Below are 21,038 nucleotides of genomic sequence, written 5' to 3'. Positions count from 1 at the left end.
TAGCAAATATCCCGAGGATGAGGACTTTTATTGATTACTTTGGTCAATAATTGACTTTAGTAAAGCACACATACGTGCTAGTTATTCCGAACCCTAAGGGATGGTGCTCATCTCCATTTCAAAGCCAAAGAGTCAGTGATGTCCAAAGACATCTCCGTGGTCATATGGCTGGCATGATTAAATGCCAAAAAATGCATGGAATTCTGTTACATTCCCACCAAAGATGGTCCCCATTTTTCTACTCGCATTTTACATGCTTTTGAACTGTTAGGTTGGCAGAAGCTGGGGCAAGCAATGGGAGCTCATTCCATTACGTGGTGCTAGGGATTCGAATCGCCGAACTGCTGACCTTCTGATCAACAAGCCCAGCATCTTTGCCACTGAGCCATCACGTCCCTTGACTTTAGGTTGTTCTATTTGATTATTGTTATTTTTAAGAATGACAATTCTTTATTGGAGTGAAAAAAACATAGAATATTATTGATTGCTTAAAGACATTAGCCATAATTTTAAACTGTGAGTTAACCCGAAGGACTTTCTCATCCAATGTTTGGAACTTAAGAATCTATTCACTCACATTATTTATTGTATTTTGAACAGAAGAAAAACATTTTAAAAAATGATTAATACAGAAATAAAGTATTGGAATGTGAACAAAGAAGTTACGGAAGTTAGCAGAGTCTATAGACAGTAGTCACTAGAGTTTATTGAAAAAATCAGAAAGAAATTAACTAACACAAAAATGATTGTGCACATTTGGATTTGTTCAAAATCTCTCTTAGAATTAGGAGTGATCACAGGAGAAGTCCCAGATTATGTACTTTTTTGGACTAACATATTATCTGGAGTTATGAATGGAAGAGCTCCAGGAAGAGGTTATCCAAAATTCAGAGACATTGAATTCCACTTAAGACTGTAATCTTCAATCACCATCCAGAGCCACACAATCTAAATGTACTAAGTATACCACTGGTATATTGTGAAGCAATGCATGATTCAATGGGCAAAGAATTTTTGGTATAAAATAATGCTTAAACAATGGAAACACATGTGGAGGAAGGGTTCAAAATTTACACTGAACTATAACTTGAAAGCATTTTAAATAAAATATTGTACTGTTGAAGCTTGACACTTGATAAATTGTCAAAGATGTGTAAAGATAGTTCAAATGTGTTTTGCAAGTGTAAATGTAAGGAAAGAACTTTCTACCATCTTTAGTGGACGTGACACCACCACTACCACCCAAAAAAAAAACAAGGAAAAGAAATGCTGGGTAAGATTCATATTTTAATATAGAAAAATTCCTAAAACAAATGAACAAATTAAACCAGATGCTTTTCTTTTAATATAGGTTTCATGGACCAGAAACGTTAAAAAAAATAGGGACTTTATATTGTATATCAATGAAGTCTCAATATTGTTTAGGTATTGACAGCAATGAGAATGCATTATGCACAAAAATGGAAAGATATACTATATAAATTCCCACAATTGAAAAAGAATGGAGAAATTGATAGAACTAGTGGAGGTGGCCTAATTAAGAGCTTAACTCAACTTTATTTCTATCTGGAAATGTTTTGCTCCCCAGCATCCTTCATCTTCCCCAGACTTTGAATGATGATCATAAAGAGGCACAGGTGCTGGGTGGAGAAAGAAGCCCTGAAAGAGCATTGGTCTTCAATTCTCTGCTGGCAGGCAAAACTCCAGTTGAAAACTCAATCCATTAAGGCTCTGGGACCTTGACATAATAACTGTCAGTTGCAAAGAAAAAAGGGGAGTGGGAAATCATATTAATTGAAAGTACTAGATCTTTTCTAACATGACTTGAAAAGTATTGGTTTTCCTGGGCAGGATTGATGGGAGGGACATTAAAATGTGATTATTATTATTAGTAATAATTTTGACAGAATTACTAATTGATATTTTAGGACAAACCTATCCAAAGCTGACTTTTCTATTCTATTTTGACATCACATGTTCTTTTGTATTCAGATCTGGTCTTAGCAAAATAACAAAACACTTGGGCATGAAGATGCAGCACAAAAGTCCAGCACTGGAGGCCAAGATGGAGAAGACCTGTGTGGCCACCATGTACTTCCCTTTGATGCTCAAGTACGTGGGGACAAAGGACACCCAGACACTGCAAAAGACCAGCATGCTGAAAGTGATCAACTTGGCTTCATTGAAGGCCCCAGGAAGATTCCTGGCCAGAAAAGCCACTGTGAAGCAGACAGAAGCCAGAAAGCCCATGTAGCCAAGGGCACCATAGAACATGGCAACAGAACCTTCATTGCACTGTAGAATTATTTCAGCAGATTGTGAGTGCATGTCAGATTCAGGGAAAGGGGGAAAAGCAGCCAACCAGATGCTGCAGAAGACAACTTGGAGACCAGAGCAACAAAAAATAATGGAGTTGGCAAAACTCTTTCCAAGCCATCTCTGAACATTATTCCCTGGTTTTGTGGCCCAGAAGGCTAGCACCACTGTGATGGTCTTTGCCAAGACAGCAGAAATGACAACAGAGAAGATGATGCTGAAGGCCATTTGACGTAGAAGACATGTGACTCTTCTTGGCTGGCCAATGAACAGGAAGGGGGTGAAGAATGAAAGCAGGAGACAAACAAGAAGGATATAAGAGAGCTCCCGATTGTTGGCTTTGACTATGGGAGTTTCTTGGAATTTGATGAAAGTTCCCAAGACAAAGCATGCAATTAAAGAGAGGAACGAGGCAATGGAAGCCAGGATAATCCCCAATTTTTCTTGATAAGAGAGAAAAGTCTTAATCTTGACGATACAGCAATCTCGGTTGTTGTTTGGATGTTGATCTGCTGAACATTTGCTGCATTCTTTTGTGTCTAAAAAAAAGAGAGTAACATTTAACTTTAACAGATTTAATAGATGAACAGAGTTGGAAGGGACCTTGCAGGAGACCCTGCACCATTTCTGACAAATGGCAGTCCAATCTCTTCCTGAAAGCCAGAGTAAGAGAGCAAGAGTAACACCTACCTTAAAATTTATTGTTTTCTATAACACTAAAACAATCTGTTTAAGTATTTGCCTGGGCACTCAACTGTGAAAGAAGCTTAATTTGGCTTCCTCGAATGAGAAAGGGAGTGAACTCTTGGTCTCGATGGTGTTTTCCAAATCTGATCATTTTGAAAGGACACCTATATTTCTGATGAAATCAGTCATTTGTCATCAATGACAAGTTGATCTTGAAGTCATTTTTTAAAAAGTCATTTCCAGATTTAATTCTGATTTTAGTGTCTGGGGTTTCCTGTCCCTCTCATTCATGCCAGCTTCCTATTGGGCAGGTATTTTGAGGACTTTTTAGAACTTCTGATTTTTAAGGAAAATGTGGAAAATAGAAATTGATTTGAAATATTATTTGAAAGTGCCACCTACCTTTCATGGTGGAGATGGTTCCTTCAGGACAGGGAAGACAGTCATAGCAGCAGATTGGTTTCCCTTCCTGAGCCACCTTCATGAATCCAGGATGGCAACTTTCTACACATCTGGAAGGGGGCAGTGGCTGGACAGAGGGAGGAAGACCATCCAGAAAATGAGTTATTTAATTTCCAGGAAGGGGCAGAAGAGGAAGGGGTTGCTGATCGCCAGTTTAAGAGTCAGTTTTCCTAAACGTGAAGTCTGTATAATTACATTCACAACCCCTTGTTGGCATGTTGCTTCCCTTTGCACTGCAGAAAAAACAATTGCTGCCAGCATGCCTTCCATTGAGAACCTGTATACTGCATGAGTCAAAAAGAGGGTGGTGAAAATATTTACTGACCCCTCACATACAGGACACAAATTGTTTCAATTCCTACCCTCAAAACATCACTACAGAGCACTGCACACCATGACAACTAGATGTAAGAACAGTTTTTTTTCCAGAACATCATCACTCTGCTAAACAAATAATTCCCTCAACACTGTCAAACTATTTACTAAGTCTGCACTTCTATTTCTACTAGTTTTTTCTCATGATTCCTATCATCCTTTTCCTCCCACTTAGGACTGTATGGCTGTAACTTGTTGCTTGTATCTTAAGATTTTTATTAACATTGATTGTTTCTTCATTGCTTATTTGACTCCTATGACAATCATTAAGTGTTGTACCACATGATTCTTGACAAATCTATATTTTCTTTTATGTATACTGAGAGCATATGCACCAAGACAAATTCCTTGGCCAATAAAGAATTCTGTTCTATTCTTTTCTTTTTCCTTTCTACAGTAATTTTTGTACACTTCAATTTTTAGCCTAGGTTCTAAATTTACGTACTAAATTTCTCAAGGTAAAATTTAATACATTCTTTTTCCTTTGGGAAAATAAACATAACCAAGAAGGCTTCAAGAGTTGTAAACCTAATCCTACGTAGCTTCTGCTCTGGCAATCTCACACTACAAAACTTTTGCCAGACCCATCCTCGAATACAGCTCATCTGTTTGGAACCCATATCGCATCTCAGACATTAACACTCTTGAAAATGTCCAAAGATACTTCACCAGAAGAGCCCTTCATTCCTCCACTCGAAATAGAATACCCTACGAGACTAGACTTTCAATCCTGGGCCTAGAAAGCTTAGAACTAAGACGCCTTAAACAAGATCTAAGTGTTGCCCGCAAGAACATATGCTGCAACGTCCTGCCTGTCGGCGACTACTTCAGCTTCAACCACAACAACACAAGAGCACACAACTGATTTAAACTTAATATTAACCGCTCCAAACGTGACTGTAAAAAATATGATTTCAGTAACAGAGTTGTCGAAGCGTGGAACTCATTACCGGACTCCATAGTGTCATCCCCAAACCCCCAACACTTTATCCTTAGATTATTTACGGTTGACTTATCCAGATTCCTAAGAGGTCAGTAAGGAGGGAGTACAAGTGCACTAGAGTGCCTCCCGTCCCCTGTCCTATTGCTCTCCTATATCTCCTATACCTTTCTTCTATTCCTATATCTCTTCTTCTATTCTTTCATTGATATGTTAGAAACATAGAAACATAGAAGACTGATGGCAGAAAAAGACCTCATGGTCCATCTAGTCTGCCCTTATACTATTTCCTGTATTTTATCTTACAATGGATATATGTTTATCCCAGGCATGTTTAAATTCAGTTACTGTGGATTTACCAACCACGTCTGCTGGAAGTTTGTTCCAAGGATCTACTACTCTTTCAGTAAAATAATTTTTTCTCATGTTGCCTTTGATCTTTCCCCCAACTAACTTCAGATTGTGTCCCCTTGTTCTTGTGTTCACTTTCCTGTTAAAAACACTTCCCTCCTGAACCCTATTTAATCCTTTAACATATTTAAATGTTTCGATCATGTCCCCCCTTTTCCTTCTGTCTTCCAGACTATACAGATTGAGTTCATTAAGTCTTTCCTGATACGTTTTATACTTAAGACCTTCCACCATTTTGTAGCCCGTCTTTGGACCCGTTCAATTTTGTCAATATCTTTTTGTAGGTGAGGTCTCCAGAACTGAACACAGTACTCCAAATGTGGTCTCACCAGCGCTCTATATAAGGGGATCACAATCTCCCTCTTCCTGCTTGTTATACCTCTAGCTATGCAGCCAAGCATCCTACTTGCCTTTCCTACCGCCCGACCACACTGCTCACCCATTTTGAGACTGTCAGAAATCACTACCCCTAAATCCTTCTCTTCTGAAGTTTTTGCTAACACAGAACTGCCAATGCAATACTCAGATTGAGGATTCCTTTTCCCCAAGTGCATTATTTTACATTTGGAAACATTAAACTGCAGTTTCCATTGCTTTGACCATTTATCTAGTAACGCTAAATCATTTACCATATTACAGACCCCTCCAGGAATATCAACCCTATTGCACACTTTAGAGTCATCGGCAAATAGGCAAACTTTCCCTACCAAACCTTCCCCTATGTCACTCACAAACATATTAAAAAGAATAGGACCCAGAACAGACCCTTGTGGCACACCGCTTGTAACCTGACTCTGCTCAGAATACTCGCCATTAACAATAACTCTCTGATGTCTATGCTTCAGCCAGCTTGAAATCCACTGAACTATCCAGGGATTAAGTCCAATCTTCACTAATTTATCTATCAGCTCTTTATGTGGAACCGTATCAAAGGCTTTGCTGAAGTCCAGATAGGCAATATCCACGGCACCACCTTGATCCAACACCTTTGTGACATAGTCAAAGAACTCAATGAGATTAGTCTGACACGATTTGCCTTCAGTAAAGCCATGCTGATTTGGGTCCAATAAGTTATTGTTTTTTAGATGCTGATTTATCCTCTTTTTGAGTAGAGTCTCCATCATTTTAACTACAACTGATGTCAAGCTAACTGGCCTGTATTACCAGCTTCTTCTCTACTGCCCTTCTTGTGGATAGGCACAACACTGGCCATTCTCCAATCCTCAGGAACATCTCCTGTTAACAGGGATTGGTTAAACAAATCAGTCAGGGGGGTAGCAATGACAGATCTGAGTTCTTTAAGAGCTCTGGGGTGGATGCCATCTGGACCCATTGCCTTATTTATCTTTAATCTTTCAAGTTCTTCTAAGACATCGGCTTCTAAGATCACTGGAGCTGAATCCGTACAGCTGGAAGCAATGCTATATCCCTCTATAGTATTATTTTGTAAGGTGTCTTTTGAGAAAACTGAACAGAAGTAGCTATTGAAATGGTCAGCGATCTCCTTATTCCCATCAATGCATGTATTATTCCCGGTACTAAGCTTTGTGATGCTGCAGTTTTTCTTCTTCCTATCACTAATATATCTGAAGAAGGTTTTATCCCCCTTCTTTACAGATTTTGCTATTTCTTCCTCTTTTGAGGCTTTAGCAGCATATATTATCTGTTTCGCCTCCTTCTGTCTCATTTTATACACCTCTCTATCAGCTATACTTCCAGACTCTTTATACCTCCTATAGGCTGCCTTTTTTTCATTGACTATAGCCCTTACATCATTGCTAAACCAAAGCGGTTTCTTCTTCCTTTTACCTTTAGTTACTTGCTTTACATAAAGTCTTGTGGCTTTTAAGATGGCCTTTTTTAATACAGTCCACTGGGTGCTCGCTCCTGCCATATTATCCCTCCCCTTTAATTCATTATTTAAATATTCCCCCATTGCATTAAAATTTGTTTTTCTGAAATCCAATACTTTGGTTGCAGTATAGGATTGCTCACAATCAGTTTTTACATCAAACCACAAACATAGATGGTCACTGCAACCTAAATTTTCTCCCACCTTGACCTCTGAAACCCAATTCCCATTTGTAAAAACTAAATCTAGAATATTCTCCCCTCTAGTTGGTGTCTTAACTAGCTGTGCCAGAGCTGCTCCTGTAAAGGCCTCTACTATATTCTTACTTTTGCATGTAAGGGCACTGGGGATATTCCAGTCAACATCAGGCATAACCACAATATCTCCCTTTACTGCCATTAGGGTAATCTCATCCACCATCTTGTTGTCATGTTCCTCAGATTGCCCTGGAGGCCTATAGATCACCCCAATTCTAATGACAGAACCGTCTTTATTTTGCATGCAAATCCAGAGGGTCTCCAGATCTTTACATGTATTTTGAATTAGTATTGTTTTTAGACTTTCTTTAACATAAATGGCTACTCCACCTCCCCTTCTCTCTATTCTATCCTTCCTATACAGTGTATATCCTGGAATGGATATTTCCCATTCATTAGAATCCTTAAACCATGTCTCAGTTATGGCAACCAGATCCAAATTATCTCTAGATATTATGGCCATTAACTCACAGAGCTTGTTGCTCAAGCTTCGAGCATTCATGTACATTACCCGAAGAACATTATTTTCATTATTAGTTTGCCCCTTATCATCAACAACTACATCTATTTTATTTACAGCTCCCTTTTCATAAGCTTCCAGAAACTGATTTATCCTCATTGGTCGGGGACAGAAATCCTCCACATCTGGTACATCTCTGTCCCCTTTACCTAGTTTAAATGCCTGTCCAAAAAAGTTCTGAATTCCTCACCGAGCACCTGGGTACCTCTGTATGATGGATGCAAACCATCCCTCTTAAACAACTCCCTATTAGACCACCTACTGACATCATGACTTACATAACCAAAACCTTCAGCTTTACACCACTGCCTTAACCACACATTAAACTCTCTGATACAACTTGTTTTACCCTCCTGGCCACAAACCGGTAACACCTCTGAGAAAGTCACTGAATCAGTTATTTTACCCAGCTCCACACTTAGACATTGAAAATCTCTTTTTACTACATTAACATTTCTCTGGGACAAATCGTTTGTGCCAAGATGCACCACCACATCAACTTTATTAGCTTTACTCTCAGCCTTGACAATGTTTGTAATCCGCCTCCTGTCCCTGTGGGCAGTGGCTCCTGGAAGACACCTCATCACCTTCACCACATCCTTCCTCTGTCCCAAATCAACTCCTCTGACAATCGAGTCACCCACAAGAACATGTGTCCTCTCTTTATTTCTACTAACTGGACTTGGTTTGGTGACACTATGCTCCTCATTTACAACAAATTCTCCTTTGAACATCCCCTCATTCTCCGCCTGAGGGGCCTTGCTAATATCTACAACATCCTTACTATTTAAATCCGCAAGAACATTATAGGAATTGGATACAGAGAGACCAAAATTGTTATGTTTTTGTTCAACTGCACGTAATCTTCCTGAACCAACAGTTGTCCAAACAGCCCTCCTCCTCCTTGGGGGGCGTTGTGGAAGTGGAGGCTGCACACATGGCTGCATTACAGCACTTGGCTGGAACAATCTTTCCACTTCTGCCTGCAAGCTACAAACTAAGGAGTGCAATCTAGAGATCTCGCCATCTAACCTAGATGTCCTAATACAAAGAGGGCAGTACCCCAAGTTCCACAAGGTATTACGGAACACAACAGCCAAACAAGTGTTACACTGCACCAAGCCAATCATCTTAACAATGTATTGAAATACAGGTACTTAGAAAATGAACCCCTATTGCTACCAAACTTTGCTGATTTTTGTTTATAGTTATATGATTCGCGCGCCACCAGGCGCGCGGGCCACTATTTTTCCCTCCTGTTCCTCTGTGTTCTGAGTGCAGTTTAAAATGGTTTTTCTCAACCTTTTATACTTCCCAGTCTAGTCCCCCTCCTCCCTGTATTCAAAAACACAATCAGCCAATAGAATTTCCCTTTACAGCCAGTAATATCCCCTCCTGCTTCAATTCAAAATACCAACTATAAAAGAGCACTATTTTTCCCTCCTGTTCCTCTGTGTTCTGAGTGCAGTTTAAAATGGTTTTTCTCAACCTTTTATACTTCCCAGTCTAGTCCCCCTCCTCCCTGTATTCAAAAACACAATCAGCCAATAGAATTTCCCTTTACAGCCAGTAATATCCCCTCCTGCTTCAATTCAAAATACCAACTATAAAAGAGCACTATTTTTCCCTCCTGTTCCTCTGTGTTCTGAGTGCAGTTTAAAATGGTTTTTCTCAACCTTTTATACTTCCCAGTCTAGTCCCCCTCCTCCCTGTATTCAAAAACACAATCAGCCAATAGAATTTCCCTTTACAGCCAGTAATATCCCCTCCTGCTTCAATTCAAAATACCAACTATAAAAGAGCACTATTTTTCCCTCCTGTTCCTCTGTGTTCTGAGTGCAGTTTAAAATGGTTTTTCTCAACCTTTTATACTTCCCAGTCTAGTCCCCCTCCTCCCTGTATTCAAAAACACAATCAGCCAATAGAATTTCCCTTTACAGCCAGTAATATCCCCTCCTGCTTCAATTCAAAATACCAACTATAAAAGAGCACTATTTTTCCCTCCTGTTCCTCTGTGTTCTGAGTGCAGTTTAAAATGGTTTTTCTCAACCTTTTATACTTCCCAGTCTAGTCCCCCTCCTCCCTGTATTCAAAAACACAATCAGCCAATAGAATTTCCCTTTACAGCCAGTAATATCCCCTCCTGCTTCAATTCAAAATACCAACTATAAAAGAGCACTATTTTTCCCTCCTGTTCCTCTGTGTTCTGAGTGCAGTTTAAAATGGTTTTTCTCAACCTTTTATACTTCCCAGTCTAGTCCCCCTCCTCCCTGTATTCAAAAACACAATCAGCCAATAGAATTTCCCTTTACAGCCAGTAATATCCCCTCCTGCTTCAATTCAAAATACCAACTATAAAAGAGCACTATTTTTCCCTCCTGTTCCTCTGTGTTCTGAGTGCAGTTTAAAATGGTTTTTCTCAACCTTTTATACTTCCCAGTCTAGTCCCCCTCCTCCCTGTATTCAAAAACACAATCAGCCAATAGAATTTCCCTTTACAGCCAGTAATATCCCCTCCTGCTTCAATTCAAAATACCAACTATAAAAGAGCACTATTTTTCCCTCCTGTTCCTCTGTGTTCTGAGTGCAGTTTAAAATGGTTTTTCTCAACCTTTTATACTTCCCAGTCTAGTCCCCCTCCTCCCTGTATTCAAAAACACAATCAGCCAATAGAATTTCCCTTTACAGCCAGTAATATCCCCTCCTGCTTCAATTCAAAATACCAACTATAAAAGAGCACTATTTTTCCCTCCTGTTCCTCTGTGTTCTGAGTGCAGTTTAAAATGGTTTTTCTCAACCTTTTATACTTCCCAGTCTAGTCCCCCTCCTCCCTGTATTCAAAAACACAATCAGCCAATAGAATTTCCCTTTACAGCCAGTAATATCCCCTCCTGCTTCAATTCAAAATACCAACTATAAAAGAGCACTATTTTTCCCTCCTGTTCCTCTGTGTTCTGAGTGCAGTTTAAAATGGTTTTTCTCAACCTTTTATACTTCCCAGTCTAGTCCCCCTCCTCCCTGTATTCAAAAACACAATCAGCCAATAGAATTTCCCTTTACAGCCAGTAATATCCCCTCCTGCTTCAATTCAAAATACCAACTATAAAAGAGCACTATTTTTCCCTCCTGTTCCTCTGTGTTCTGAGTGCAGTTTAAAATGGTTTTTCTCAACCTTTTATACTTCCCAGTCTAGTCCCCCTCCTCCCTGTATTCAAAAACACAATCAGCCAATAGAATTTCCCTTTACAGCCAGTAATATCCCCTCCTGCTTCAATTCAAAATACCAACTATAAAAGAGCACTATTTTTCCCTCCTGTTCCTCTGTGTTCTGAGTGCAGTTTAAAATGGTTTTTCTCAACCTTTTATACTTCCCAGTCTAGTCCCCCTCCTCCCTGTATTCAAAAACACAATCAGCCAATAGAATTTCCCTTTACAGCCAGTAATATCCCCTCCTGCTTCAATTCAAAATACCAACTATAAAAGAGCACTATTTTTCCCTCCTGTTCCTCTGTGTTCTGAGTGCAGTTTAAAATGGTTTTTCTCAACCTTTTATACTTCCCAGTCTAGTCCCCCTCCTCCCTGTATTCAAAAACACAATCAGCCAATAGAATTTCCCTTTACAGCCAGTAATATCCCCTCCTGCTTCAATTCAAAATACCAACTATAAAAGAGCACTATTTTTCCCTCCTGTTCCTCTGTGTTCTGAGTGCAGTTTAAAATGGTTTTTCTCAACCTTTTATACTTCCCAGTCTAGTCCCCCTCCTCCCTGTATTCAAAAACACAATCAGCCAATAGAATTTCCCTTTACAGCCAGTAATATCCCCTCCTGCTTCAATTCAAAATACCAACTATAAAAGAGCACTATTTTTCCCTCCTGTTCCTCTGTGTTCTGAGTGCAGTTTAAAATGGTTTTTCTCAACCTTTTATACTTCGCAGTCTAGTCCCCCCTTCTCCCTGTATTCAAAAACACAATCAGCCAATAGAATTTCCCTTTACAGCCAGTAATATCCCCTCCTGCTTCAATTCAAAATACCAACTATAAAAGAGCACTATTTTTCCCTCCTGTTCCTCTGTGTTCTGAGTGCAGTTTAAAATGGTTTTTCTCAACCTTTTATACTTCCCAGTCTAGTCCCCCTCCTCCCTGTATTCAAAAACACAATCAGCCAATAGAATTTCCCTTTACAGCCAGTAATATCCCCTCCTGCTTCAATTCAAAATACCAACTATAAAAGAGCACTATTTTTCCCTCCTGTTCCTCTGTGTTCTGAGTGCAGTTTAAAATGGTTTTTCTCAACCTTTTATACTTCCCAGTCTAGTCCCCCTCCTCCCTGTATTCAAAAACACAATCAGCCAATAGAATTTCCCTTTACAGCCAGTAATATCCCCTCCTGCTTCAATTCAAAATACCAACTATAAAAGAGCACTATTTTTCCTCCTGTTCCTCTGTGTTCTGAGTGCAGTTTAAAATGGTTTTTCTCAACCTTTTATACTTCCCAGTCTAGTCCCCCTCCTCCCTGTATTCAAAAAACACAAATCAGCCAATAGAATTTCCCTTTACAGCCAGTAATATCCCCTCCTGCTTCAATTCAAAATACCAACTATAAAAGAGCACTATTTTTCCCTCCTGTTCCTCTGTGTTCTGAGTGCAGTTTAAAATGGTTTTTCTCAACCTTTTATACTTCCCAGTCTAGTCCCCCTCCTCCCTGTATTCAAAAACACAATCAGCCAATAGAATTTCCCTTTACAGCCAGTAATATCCCCTCCTGCTTCAATTCAAAATACCAACTATAAAAGAGCACTATTTTTCCCTCCTGTTCCTCTGTGTTCTGAGTGCAGTTTAAAATGGTTTTCTCAACCTTTTATACTTCCCAGTCTAGTCCCCCTCCTCCCTGTATTCAAAAACACAATCAGCCAATAGAATTTCCCTTTACAGCCAGTAATTATCCCCTCCTGCTTCAATTCAAAATACCAACTATAAAAGAGCACTATTTTTCCCTCCTGTTCCTCTGTGTTCTGAGTGCAGTTTAAAATGGTTTTTCTCAACCTTTTATACTTCCCAGTCTAGTCCCCCTCCTCCCTGTATTCAAAAACACAATCAGCCAATAGAATTTCCCTTTACAGCCAGTAATATCCCCTCCTGCTTCAATTCAAAATACCAACTATAAAAGAGCACTATTTTTCCCTCCTGTTCCTCTGTGTTCTGAGTGCAGTTTAAAATGGTTTTTCTCAACCTTTTATACTTCCCAGTCTAGTCCCCCTCCTCCCTGTATTCAAAAACACAATCAGCCAATAGAATTTCCCTTTACAGCCAGTAATATCCCCTCCTGCTTCAATTCAAAATACCAACTATAAAAGAGCACTATTTTTCCCTCCTGTTCCTCTGTGTTCTGAGTGCAGTTTAAAATGGTTTTTCTCAACCTTTTATACTTCCCAGTCTAGTCCCCCTCCTCCCTGTATTCAAAAACACAATCAGCCAATAGAATTTCCCTTTACAGCCAGTAAATATCCCCTCCTGCTTCAATTCAAAATACCAACTATAAAAGAGCACTATTTTTCCCTCCTGTTCCTCTGTGTTCTGAGTGCAGTTTAAAATGGTTTTTCTCAACCTTTTATACTTCCCAGTCTAGTCCCCCTCCTCCCTGTATTCAAAAAACACAATCAGCCAATAGAATTTCCCTTTACAGCCAGTAATATCCCCTCCTGCTTCAATTCAAAATACCAACTATAAAAGAGCACTATTTTTCCCTCCTGTTCCTCTGTGTTCTGAGTGCAGTTAAAATGGTTTTTCTCAACCTTTTATACTTCCCAGTCTAGTCCCCCCTCCTCCCTGTATTCAAAAACACAATCAGCCAATAGAATTTCCCTTTACAGCCAGTAATATCCCCTCCTGCTTCAATTCAAAATACCAACTATAAAAGAGCACTATTTTTCCCTCCTGTTCCTCTGTGTTCTGAGTGCAGTTTAAAAATGGTTTTTTCTCCAACCTTTTATACTTCCCAGTCTAGTCCCCCTCCTCCCTGTATTCAAAAACACAATCAGCCAATAGAATTTCCCTTTACAGCCAGTAATATCCCCTCCTGCTTCAATTCAAAATACCAACTATAAAAGAGCACTATTTTTCCCTCCTGTTCCTCTGTGTTCTGAGTGCAGTTTAAAATGGTTTTTCTCAACCTTTTATACTTCCCAGTCTAGTCCCCCCTCCTCCCTGTATTCAAAAACACAATCAGCCAATAGAATTTCCCTTTACAGCCAGTAATATCCCCTCCTGCTTCAATTCAAAATACCAACTATAAAAGAGCACTATTTTTCCCTCCTGTTCCTCTGTGTTCTGAGTGCAGTTTAAAATGGTTTTTCTCAACCTTTTATACTTCCCAGTCTAGTCCCCCTCCTCCCTGTATTCAAAAACACAATCAGCCAATAGAATTTCCCTTTACAGCCAGTAATATCCCCTCCTGCTTCAATTCAAAATACCAACTATAAAAGAGCACTATTTTTCCCTCCTGTTCCTCTGTGTTCTGAGTGCAGTTTAAAATGGTTTTTCTCAACCTTTTATACTTCCCAGTCTAGTCCCCCTCCTCCCTGTATTCAAAAACACAATCAGCCAATAGAATTTCCTTTACAGCCAGTAATATCCCCTCCTGCTTCAATTCAAAATACCAACTATAAAAGAGCACTATTTTTCCCTCCTGTTCCTCTGTGTTCTGAGTGCAGTTTAAAATGGTTTTTCTCAACCTTTTATACTTCCCAGTCTAGTCCCCCTCCTCCCTGTATTCAAAAACACAATCAGCCAATAGAATTTCCCTTTACAGCCAGTAATATCCCCTCCTGCTTCAATTCAAAATACCAACTATAAAAGAGCACTATTTTTCCCTCCTGTTCCTCTGTGTTCTGAGTGCAGTTTAAAATGGTTTTTTCTCAACCTTTTATACTTCCCAGTCTAGTCCCCCTCCCTCCCTGTATTCAAAAACACAATCAGCCAATAGAATTTCCCTTTACAGCCAGTAATATCCCCTCCTGCTTCAATTCAAAATACCAACTATTAAAGAGCACTATTTTTCCCTCCTGTTCCTCTGTGTTCTGAGTGCAGTTTAAAATGGTTTTTCTCAACCTTTTATACTTCCCAGTCTAGTCCCCCTCCTCCCTGTATTCAAAAACACAATCAGCCAGATAGAATTTCCCTTTACAGCTCTAGTAATATCCCCTCCTGCTTCAATTCAAAATACCAACTATAAAAGAGCACTATTTTTCCCTCCTGTTCCTCTGTGTTCTGAGTGCAGTTTAAAATGGTTTTTCTCAACCTTTTATACTTCCAGTCTAGTCCCCCCTCCTCCCTCCAAAAACACAATCAGCCAATAGAATTTCCCTTTACAGCCAGTAATATCCCCTCCTGCTTCAATTCAAAATACCAACTATAAAAGAGCACTATTTTTCCCTCCTGTTCCTCTGTGTTCTGAGTGCAGTTTAAAATGGTTTTTCTCACCTTTTATACTTCCCAGTCTAGTCCCCCTCCTCCCTGTATTCAAAAACACAATCAGCCAATAGAATTTCCCTTTACAGCCAGTAATATCCCCTCCTGCTTCAATTCAAAATACCAACTATAAAAGAGCACTATTTTTCCCTCCTGTTCCTCTGTGTTCTGAGTGCAGTTTAAATGGTTTTTCTCAACCTTTTATACTTCCCAGTCTAGTCCCCCCTCCTCCCTGTATTCAAAAACACAATCAGCCAATAGAATTTCCCTTTACAGCCAGTAATATCCCCTCCTGCTTCAATTCAAAATACCAACTATAAAAGAGCACTATTTTTCCCTCCTGTTCCTCTGTGTTCTGAGTGCAGTTTAAAATGGTTTTTCTCAACCTTTTATACTTCCCAGTCTAGTCCCCCCTCCTCCCTGTATTCAAAAACACAATCAGCCAATAGAATTTCCCTTTACAGCCAGTAATATCCCCTCCTGCTTCAATTCAAAATACCAACTATAAAAGAGCACTATTTTTCCCTCCTGTTCCTCTGTGTTCTGAGTGCAGAATTCTAAAAATGGTTTTTCTCAACCTTTTATACTTCCCAGTCTAGTCCCCCTCCTCCCTGTATTCAAAAACACAATCAGGCCAATAGAATTTCCCTTTACAGCCAGTAATATCCCCTCCTGCTTCAATTCAAAATACCAACTATAAAAGAGCACTATTTTTCCCTCCTGTTCCTCTGTGTTCTGAGTGCAGTTTAAAATGTTTTTCTCAACCTTTTATACTTCCCAGTCTAGTCCCCCTCCTCCCTGTATTCAAAAGACACAATCAGCCAATAGAATTTTCCCTTTACAGCCAGTAATATCCCTCCTGCTTCAATTCAAAATACCAACTATAAAAGAGCACTATTTTTTCCCTCCTGTTCCTCTGTGTTCTGAGTGCAGTTTAAAATGGTTTTTCTCAACCTTTTATACTTCCCAGTCTAGTCCCCCTCCTCCCTGTATTCAAAAACACAATCAGCCAATAGAATTTCCCTTTACAGCCAGTAATATCCCTCCTGCTTCAATTCAAAATACCAACTATAAAAGAGCACTATTTTTCCCTCCTGTTCCTCTGTGTTCTGAGTGCAGTTTAAAATGGTTTTTCTCAACCTTTTATACTTCCCAGTCTAGTCCCCCTCCTCCCTGTATTCAAAAACACAATCAGCCAATAGAATTTCCCTTTACAGCCAGTAATATCCCCTCCTGCTTCAATTCAAAATACCAACTATAAAAGAGCACTATTTTTCCCTCCTGTTCCTCTTTGTTCTGAGTGCAGTTTAAAATGGTTTTTCTCAACCTTTTATACTTCCCAGTCTAGTCCCCCTCCTCCCTGTATTCAAAAACACAATCAGCCAATAGAATTTCCCTTTACAGCCAGTAATATCCCCTCCTGCTTCAATTCAAAATACCAACTATAAAAGAGCACTATTTTTCCCTCCTGTTCCTCTGTGTTCTGAGTGCAGTTTAAAATGGTTTTTCTCAACCTTTTATACTTCCCAGTCTAGTCCCCCTCCTCCCTGTATTCAAAAACACAATCAGCCAATAGAATTTCCCTTTACAGCCAGTAATATCCCCTCCTGCTTCAATTCAAAATACCAACTATAAAAGAGCACTATTTTTCCCTCCTGTTCCTCTGTGTTCTGAGTGCAGTTTAAAATGGTTTTTCTCAACCTTTTATACTTCCCAGTCTAGTCCCCCTCCTCCCTGTATTCAAAAACACAATCAGCCAATAGAATTTCCCTTTACAGCCAGTAATATCCCCTCCTGCTTCAATTCAAAATACAAACTATAAAAGAGCACTATTTTTCCCTCCTGTTCCTCTGTGTTCTGAGTGCAGTTCTATTACTGTTCTATTACTATATCTTCTATTCTATTCTTTCTTAGATATATTTTACTAGGAGTATCTCCTCTATAACCTTCATCATGTATTTTACTATGTGTATATATGCTAAAACTCTCATTGTGTATTGGACAAAATAAATAAATAAAACAAAATAAAATAAAATAATAAAACAAAACAAAATAAATTAAAAATAAAATAAAATAATAAAATAATAAAATAAAATAAAATAAAATAAAATAAAATAAAATAAAATAAAATAAAATAAAATAAAATAAAATAAAATAAAATAAAATAAAATAAAATAAAATAAAATAAAATAAAATAAAATAAAATAAAATAAAATAAAATAAAATAAAATAAAATAAAATAAAATAAAATAAAATAAAATAAAATAATAAAATAAACTACCATGGCTCAAATATACTTACTTTCACAGAAGACCTATGAATAATTTCCTGAAGTAGTTAAGGATATATTTCTGCCAGACAGTTTTATATCAAAGTAAAGACTCTGATGTGTCTATAGGAGGATGTTCCCCACCTTGTTCAGCTGATCCATCTCTGCCACACTCTTTGGATTAACCAGTAAATTGAAATTCAGGGATCTCTGTTTTTCTAAGCTGCCAAACATCTTTCTATGAATTGACCTATTGTGAAATAGCCAGTCAACAATGTCCAGATCTGCTGTCAGGTCTCCCTTCTCATCCAGATACACTCCAGCTATGGATCTATTATAGAACTCAGAGTTTCCAAGGAAGGGATGAAGCTAGGATAGAAGAGAAAATGGGAATGTTTAGCAGAATAACAGATTTCTATTCTAAGGCCCCTTTGGGAAGAATGAAGGTTTCAGATTCATTTTCCAAATTTGGGAAATATACAAATATAAATCAGGAAATCAAGAAAATTGGACAAGGAGCAGCTGATACAAGAAATTACTAGATTTACAAAGTAGCTGGTCAATAAAGTGAAGAATATATTTTTTGGGGGTGGGGGATTTCAAAGATGGAGAAAAAGGAAGCCTTGTTACATTCTGAAATGAATTAAAGTCAAGACTGTAAAGTACAAAAAGAAGGAGTATAAAGTGGGACCATTTGATCAGGTAATATTTATTTATTTGATATTTCTGGTAACTTCTAATTATTTCTGAACTAGGAATGAATAAGGATCCTCTCTCTTGTATTTTAATTTTTTTTTCTTGCTTTCTTTTAATATTTTATTTTACTCTGTATTGTAGTTATTATATACATTAAAAACATTAATAAAAGAGAACTTTTTCTCAACTGTTAATCATCCAAGTAATATGGTAGATTCTGTCACAGCAGGCCACAGGCAAAACAAACAATATACAAAGAAAGAACTCAAATCAATTCTTTATATATGTACTAATGTGCCAATCACTGCACCCAGGTTCCTAATTTTAGCTTAGCTTAGTTTTACTAAGATCAGTGGTGGCAATCTACAGGTTTGCACCAGTTTGAAAGAACCGGTAGCAGCAGTGATGGGAGGCACTGTCCACCCACCTGGATATCATCATCAATGTTCTGAATTTCCTGCACTGAAAAGATACATCCAATTTTCCATTGATCCTTGCTTGTGTGGGATCCCCCACCCCACCCCATGCAACCTCTTTAGCAGAATAGCTCCACCTCCATCTCTTCTGTGTGTAGGATGGAAGAGAATGAACTAAAGACCATTTAGGATGGTTGATCAGTGGAACAGCTTGCCTCCAGACATTATGAATGCCCCAACACTGGAAGTTTTTAAGCAGATGTTGGATAACCATCTGTCTGAAGTAGTGTAGGGTTTCCTGCCTAAGCAGGGGGTTGGACTAGGAGACCTCCAAGGTCCCTTCCAACTCTGTTGTTGTTGTTGTTGTTGTTGTTGTTGTTGTTATTATTATTATTATTATTATTATTATTATTATTATTATTAACAGGTGCAAAAGAAGTCCATGGCCAATACTTTGTACACAAATTTCACCTGCAATTCAAAGGAAATAAGTGATTTCCCCACTATTGAAATGGGTCTGGAGATCCCAGGATAAACATGTAAAAGTACACTGGGAAAATGCTGAGAAACAGAGTGAAGTGTTGATGCCTGGGAATGTGCAGATAAGAGAAGTTGAAATCCACATCTGCTTAATGAGAAGAGATTCAAAAGGGATCCTTCTTACAGTATATTCCCAGTGTGTAAAGGAAAGTAGAAGATTTGTACTTTCAGACATACATGTGAATGTGGCCATGCAATAAAGAAATAGCCTGCATGGTCTGAATCCTGGGTGTGTGATATGGCTGGAAGGGCTGAGAATATGACTCTGTTCCTTTCATAGCTTCTTGGATTGCTTTGTTCCAAGACTTGTCTAGTCATCTTGGGGAGTTGCTAATAGAGGAAGTAGTTCAATCTATAGTTTATTTATTTATTTTATTTATTGTTAGAGTTGAAAGGGACCATGCAGGTCATCAAGTCCAACTGCCTGCTTGAGCAGGAATCCTAAAGCACCCCAGCCAAATGGCAGTCCAATCTCCTCTTGAAAGTGTCCAGAGTTGGGGAGTTCACAACCTCCACAGGCAGGTTGTTCCACTGGTTGATCGCTCTGACTGTCAAGAAGTTCTTCCTAACTTCTAGGTTGAATCTCTCCTTGGTCAGCTTCCAGCCGTTGTTCCTCGTCCTGCCCTCTGGTGCTCTGGAGAATAGAGTGGCCCCCAGTTTGTTGGCATTACTCTTGGATTTCCCTTAAAGTAACTCTAAAGAGGAATGCAGTTAGAGATATATCTTGAAGCAACCTTCAGAAACTATTGGGTAAACTAAGAGGTCAGAAGCGTTCCTGAAACCATGGGAAATAGGATTAAGAAAAGATCTAGGCCAACTCTTCGCTGATTCCCTGGAGTATATGTGCTCTTCAGGAGTGGTGTTTGGCAGTTTGGATGAAGTGGTAGCAGTGACTTGTGGGCAGTGTTCCCTCTAATTTTTTTGAGGGGTGGGCGGAAAATATAGTGTCTGAGCGTCAGTCCCTTCGGGACTGGACGGCACAGAAATAATAAATAAATAAATAAATAAATAAATAAGTAGGTAGGTAGGTAGGTAGATAGACAGACAGACAGTCAGACAGACAGACAGACAAACAAACAAACAAATAAAAAACCCACCCTGTTTTGCCTCAGAGAATTTCAAAATAAAATACTGTACTGTGTGTCTATAACAGTGAGCTCATAATAGGGCAACTCTATCAACAGCAAAATGCCACTTAAATAGTTGAGCTAGTTTCAAACTAGATTTTGATTTTCTTTCTCTCTTCCTTACTCCCATTCTTTTTTTCTCTTTTCCTTCCTCTCTTTTTTCTATCTGTTTCTCTCTCTTCCTCTCTCTCCTTCCCTCTCACTCTTTCCCTCTCAGCTTCTGGGCAGGTTTGGAAAACTCTGAGTTGATGATGATTTTTAAGTGAGCGATTGCTCACTGCTCAGCTTAGAGGGAACTATGCCTGTGGGTGGGCCTGCTCACCTGCTCCGGCATTATGTCATTCTATGTTCACTATGTTCATCACGTGCACATGCTCAAATTTGCAAACTGGCAGGGAAAGTAAGTGAATACTACCTCTGCTGCTCTTGTGACAGGGGGGAAAAAGCAGAGTTGTAATCTATCTCAGTAAAGCCTAATTTTAATCTTCCTGTGAAGTAATTTTCCTGGGTCAGTCTACTTTATAGGGTTGTCACCATCTTTGTCTTGCATTCCAACAGTCTCTGCTCCTGGACTGGAACAGTTTGCTGATGGTCACCCATTTCTTAGTCACCTCTCAATTGGATTATTGCAACAGGGTCTACATGAAGTTGCCCTTGAAAACCATCTAGAAGGTGCTAGGGATTTGAACTGCCAAAGTGCCA

At 38.9% G+C, this 21,038-nt stretch overlaps 1 protein-coding gene across 1 annotated transcript in view; it reads right to left on the bottom strand.

The window, feature by feature from the left end:
• Positions 1-1,959: 1,959 nt before the first annotated feature.
• LOC139159193 (vomeronasal type-2 receptor 26-like) overlaps positions 1,960-21,038 on the bottom strand; it is a 27,822-nt gene continuing 8,743 nt past the window's right edge. The window contains exons 4-6 of the mRNA XM_070736546.1: positions 17,719-17,926; positions 3,406-3,531; positions 1,960-2,855 (exon numbers count right to left, since the gene is read on the bottom strand). Coding sequence (XP_070592647.1) covers positions 1,960-2,855; positions 3,406-3,531; positions 17,719-17,926 — 1,230 coding nt within the window. The remainder of the gene's footprint in view (positions 2,856-3,405; positions 3,532-17,718; positions 17,927-21,038) is intronic.

This window comes from Erythrolamprus reginae, chromosome 2 (assembly GCF_031021105.1).
Source record: "Erythrolamprus reginae isolate rEryReg1 chromosome 2, rEryReg1.hap1, whole genome shotgun sequence".
Classification (NCBI taxonomy): Eukaryota; Metazoa; Chordata; class Lepidosauria; order Squamata; family Dipsadidae; genus Erythrolamprus; species Erythrolamprus reginae.
Note: the sequence above shows the minus strand (reverse complement) of the source record. Positions and strands in the feature narration are given on the sequence as shown.